Source organism: Limulus polyphemus, unplaced genomic scaffold, assembly GCF_000517525.1.
Source record: "Limulus polyphemus unplaced genomic scaffold, Limulus_polyphemus-2.1.2 Scaffold288, whole genome shotgun sequence".
Lineage (NCBI taxonomy): Eukaryota > Metazoa > Arthropoda > Merostomata > Xiphosura > Limulidae > Limulus > Limulus polyphemus.
The window spans coordinates 365,458-370,531 of record NW_013665898.1 but is presented as its reverse complement, the minus strand read 5'-3'; the positions used below and the strand labels follow the sequence as shown (position 1 = coordinate 370,531).

General features: G+C 31.8%; 1 protein-coding gene across 1 annotated transcript in view; it reads right to left on the bottom strand.

Annotated features, from left to right (window-relative positions):
- LOC106457064 overlaps positions 1-4,374 on the bottom strand; it is a 30,339-nt gene extending 25,965 nt beyond the window's left edge. Inside the window, exons 1-2 of the mRNA XM_013916449.2 lie at positions 3,968-4,374; positions 2,270-2,372 (exon numbers count right to left, since the gene is read on the bottom strand). Of these exons, the coding sequence (XP_013771903.1) occupies positions 2,270-2,327 (58 nt within the window). The 5' untranslated portion in view covers positions 2,328-2,372; positions 3,968-4,374. The remainder of the gene's footprint in view (positions 1-2,269; positions 2,373-3,967) is intronic.
- Positions 4,375-5,074: the final 700 nt, after the last annotated feature.

Genomic DNA, 5,074 nt, shown 5'->3' with positions numbered 1-5,074 from the left:
CACTGGGGGGGGGGTATATTAGAAAGAGATATTTAAGGTAGACAAAATCTTGTCCAAGTCAAATTGATGTTTATTTCTATGTTTCTTCTATGAAAGTTGACCATACACATACACCATTATGTTAGAAATTGGAGCTGTGCACACAGATAAAGTAACAGCTGGTTATAAGCCTGATTCTATATATGTCTTTCAGAAACACGAAACTTAGATCTTTTATTCTGTTTGAGATGTTTTACAAATGACCACCTTTTTGGGTCAGATGATAACCAGTTTATATCTAAAAAGCTGTCATTTCAGAAACCAAGTGGAGTTTAAATATCAAGTTTTGCTTCAGCTCTTTTTTTTTATCATTAAGTTAATTTTAGTTTCAGTCTGATCGTATTTTATTTAACCTCTGCTGAATCTTAAACGAATTTTAATTAATACATTTAATTCAGACTTTTTCATACATTAGATTTATTCAAACTGTAGGTGTCCTGAGCATCGATTTTACTTGATTAACTTAGTATAACTGCGGGCAATTTTTGTTCATATATGAAGTTTAACTCATCTGTGTATGTGTTCTAATTAATGGCCTTTAACAGCATTTTTTTAGAAATCAACCCTAGTTCATTTGCATATGTATTTTAACTAATTAACTTTATTGAACAGCAGCTATGTTGCCATAGATAAACTATACTTAACATCCATAGATAAACTATACTTAACATCCATAGATATATTATAGTTAACATCCATAGATAAACTATACTTAACATCCATAGATATACTATAGTTAACATCCATAGATATATTATAGTTAACATCCATAGATAAACTATAGTTAACATACATAGATAAACTATACTTAACATCCTTAGATATACTATACTTAACATCCATAGATATACTATACTTAACATCCATAGATATACTAAACTTAACATCCATAGATAAACTATAGTTAACATCCATAGATAAACTATAGTTAACATCCAAAGATATACTATAGTTAACATTCATAGATAAACTATACTTAACATCCATAGATAAACTATACTTAACATCCTTAGATAAGCTATACTTAACATACATAGATAAATAGATAAACTATACTTAACATCCTTAGATAAGCTATACTTAACATACATAGATAAATAGATAAACTATACTTAACATTAAACGAATTATCAAAATATTTTAGTTACGAAATAGTATTTTAGAAAATAAATTCTAGGTCAGCTGGAGACCTGTTAACATAACCTACTTTGTATTAGTGGAACCTGAAGGTTTATAAACCAACTTTTGAATGTTATACATTACGTGTTTCATACATTTACCCCTAATGTAACAAATTGATAGATAACGAAGAAAGCTCAATTTGAACAAGATTAGTAATCCAAAATGAACGTCAGAATTGTATAGCAACTAAAACACACGTAGTTTTCGTATAACTGTTCACGAACTTATTTTCACCTTCCATGTATAACTGGATACTTTTCTCTCATCCTTATGCAGTTTTGACAGCCGATCTAAAACATAACATGCGAGGCTTATAAATAATAGAGTTTTCTTTTGCTTGTTGCTGATTCACTATCATTCTGTTTCTGTCACGAACTTCCCCACTACGGTAACGGAGTTATATTTCTTGTTCATATATTCTGTTTAAGTATCACTAAATGGTCAAATATCTGCTTAAAAAAAGAAAAAATAACGTGACACAGCTAAATTTATCATGATCTTATGCATGGGTGTTATATCGTAATAACATATCTAAGTAAAAAGCGTTGTTGTGACGCCAATAAAATTGTCACAATCCTGTGAAATCAGTACTTTACCGTAGTGAAAGCTATGTGTAAAAACAATAGTGTGACACGACGAAAGTGACCAAGATCTTATACAATGAGTACTATATTGTGATTGAATATCTGTGTAAAACTTATTAATGTAGCATCGCTAAATTTATGAAAACCCTATACAATAAATACTATACAGTTAAAAAAATTACATCCAAATCCAATACAGTGAATACTATACCAAGGTTAAACCTGGGTGTGTAAAAAACATTAGTTCCATACGGCGAAAATGATCGAGACCTCTTTATTCATCTTCAGATCATTGATAGAAAACATACAAAGCTTTTAAATGTAAATGTTTACATTACCACTAACGAACCGGTTTTTTTTTTGTATCTGCTTTAAATGAACAAAAATATTGCAACGTGTTGTTTATGACGAGATAAATTAGACTCTAGAGGAGACAAAGATAAATTGAAACAATTTTCACTCACATAGAAGGATTAACAACACCAGCCAGAGAGATATTCTCAGCACCAGTCGAAATGCCATGACGTCAGTCTGGATTCTGAAACTCTGTCACATACGCAATATTATCTGTAAAATCAAAGAGAGGAAATTTTCAGTACATTGTTCAAAACGTATCACATGATCTAGTAGAATAAAGTATTGATCCAGTTGCGGATTTATTCTGCTGGCTGTTTTTGTCGTGTATGTTTTATCAAAATACAAAACAAGACTTTGTTCAAAGTCATTATTTATGGTGAAATATAATCCGTCCATATCTAGTATCAGATAAAGTTCTCTGTGTTAAAATTCATTATTTAAGTTTGATCAAATTAAGCTTGCGTATATCTAATATCTCAATAAAGTAATACAAAGTTTAACCAACTGCACATATTTAGTGCAAAATTAAGTAATACCGAACTTAATAATTGTTAGTTGTAGCCAAATAGTTTCTTTTATGAAACATCAAATAAAGTAGTAGAAGGTTCGAAACATTGAGGTGTAGTTACATAAAGCATGCGCGTGCCTATTATAAAGTAAAGCTGCTAGTTAGAGTCAATTAATTACGTCTGTGCAAATATAATAAACGTTATTCGAGCTTTATATTAAAATAAACAATGTTTTTGTTTTGTTTTTAACAATAGCCAAACATAATACTCCGAGTATTGATAAACGGCCACTAGATACTGTTTGAATACAATAACAATCATATTCTGTGAAAACGTTTTAATTATTATCAAAATAGTATATAATGTTTACAAAAATCTTCGGATACGGTTGAACAGACATTAGTGTCCAGCATCACCAGATATTAGCATACAGCATTGGCCGAATTTATCAGGTAGCATTAAATAAACAGTGATGTGCAGCATCGCCAAATATTGTTAGAAAACATTATATTTTAAATTCAGCATCACCAAATACCGTACTTAAACACCGTACTTGTTGAATTTATATACTGCTGTAAACAAACATTACTATTTAAGTTTTTTTTTAATTATCAGTAAACACCATCGCTTGAAGTTATCGGTTATTTTTGAACAAACGACAGTGTCCAGTAATTACAAACTATCGTCAACCACTAATGTTCAAATTCATCAAGTAATGGCAAATAAACAATAGTTTTCAGTATCCCCGAATTTTGTTGGAATACAGTATTGGTCGAATTTAGCATGTAATACTGAGTGAAATGCATTGTTCAGGATCAGAAGATGTTGTCACGCGATTCTACTATTTCAATCCATCAACCATCAAGCTTATTATTATTTCCAAATATTGCTCAAGGACACTTTTGTCCAGAATTAGCGAGTGAGTGAACAATAAAGTATTTTGTGAAATCATTAAATCTACTCAAAGGTTCTTTGTCTTGCAACAGAAACACAAATCGATCGCTAAACATTCAAACTTTCCATCCTGTTCTTTTCCACGAAAAGGCACGTTCACATCAAATGTTTTGAATACAAAAATCGTAAGCGTTCATTGGCTGTCTTTGATGTACTACTAAAAATAATATTCGCACTGACAGAATCGTGTACTTTGGTGACTCCTCACTATAAATTGGATGCACACACGTAAACAAGAAAATGATTATAGTAGAAAATGTAATAAAAATGAGGCAGAAACACTACAAAATTGAATACTCTATAAAACACGTATGTTTGATGACGTCATAGGTCAACACTTACATAACACACAACGCAATAAAGAGACGTTAGCTCACGAGCACGACTAACTTTCTTAGGCAGTCTGATTGAAGTTTGACCGAAAGAACTGTGGATTCTAGCACTTTCTATTTCAGCACTTGAACTTATATACCATTCAACGGGTGTGGCCTAGTTTTGACTGCAGTTGCTAACGGTCGAGTGCCCAGCACGTACTGTTCCTGTTGTCCTGAACAACTTACTGAGTTCGCAGCAGTTAGAATCAGGGCTATCGTGTGCACGCTAAGCCTAACAGAGCATGTGTGAATATAGACATTGGTTGCTCACGCACACCAACCGGCAGATCGTAAATTACAACACTTCGGCACAATGCAAACAGAGCAATCGCCCTGAGCAGTTACTAAGCGGAAGGAGAACGGTATGATATGTCCACATTGGATATGGTGTAACAAGTTTATATAATAAAGTCACTCCATACCCAGAGAACGTTTTTTTTTTACAAAAACTTTTAAACGGATACCATAATAGTTTAACACTATTGCAAGTAGTTTAACAAACAGTAATTCACATCAGCTTGTAGCAATGTACTCGCTTTATCACGAGAACAACCTATGTACCCTTTCAACTTAACGTTAAGTGACTGTTTCAAAGTAAATAATTGAATTTTACATCTTAGACGCCAGTCAATTTTACAGTTGTGAGAAGCATTTCTCACCCCTTTTAGTTGAAGAAAAGGCTACAGTGCTTGAAATCCTAAATATACTTACAAATTTTAATTGAACAAGGAAGCAATTATTCCAAGAGCTGTTGTCATCTTCTTATTTAGTTAAAAGTACGATTTAATTAATGAATACAAATAATCTATTGTTTATATTTACTGGGGCATCTTTATAAGTTAATATTCATAGATATAACCATGTAAGTTGTCTAAAATTTTACATACTTGATAAATAACGAGTTTTACGAGACACTTTCTCTGTTTATGTTACTTTTAGGTTTGTATCAGCCATCTACTTACTCCATTAGCAGTAAAAAATGTGGTGCTTAGACATTCACAAAGGCTTGTTTGATAGTGATCAAATTAACTACTCCTTGAGGGTAACGTTATTAACTGCGGAGGAAGGTCGTATG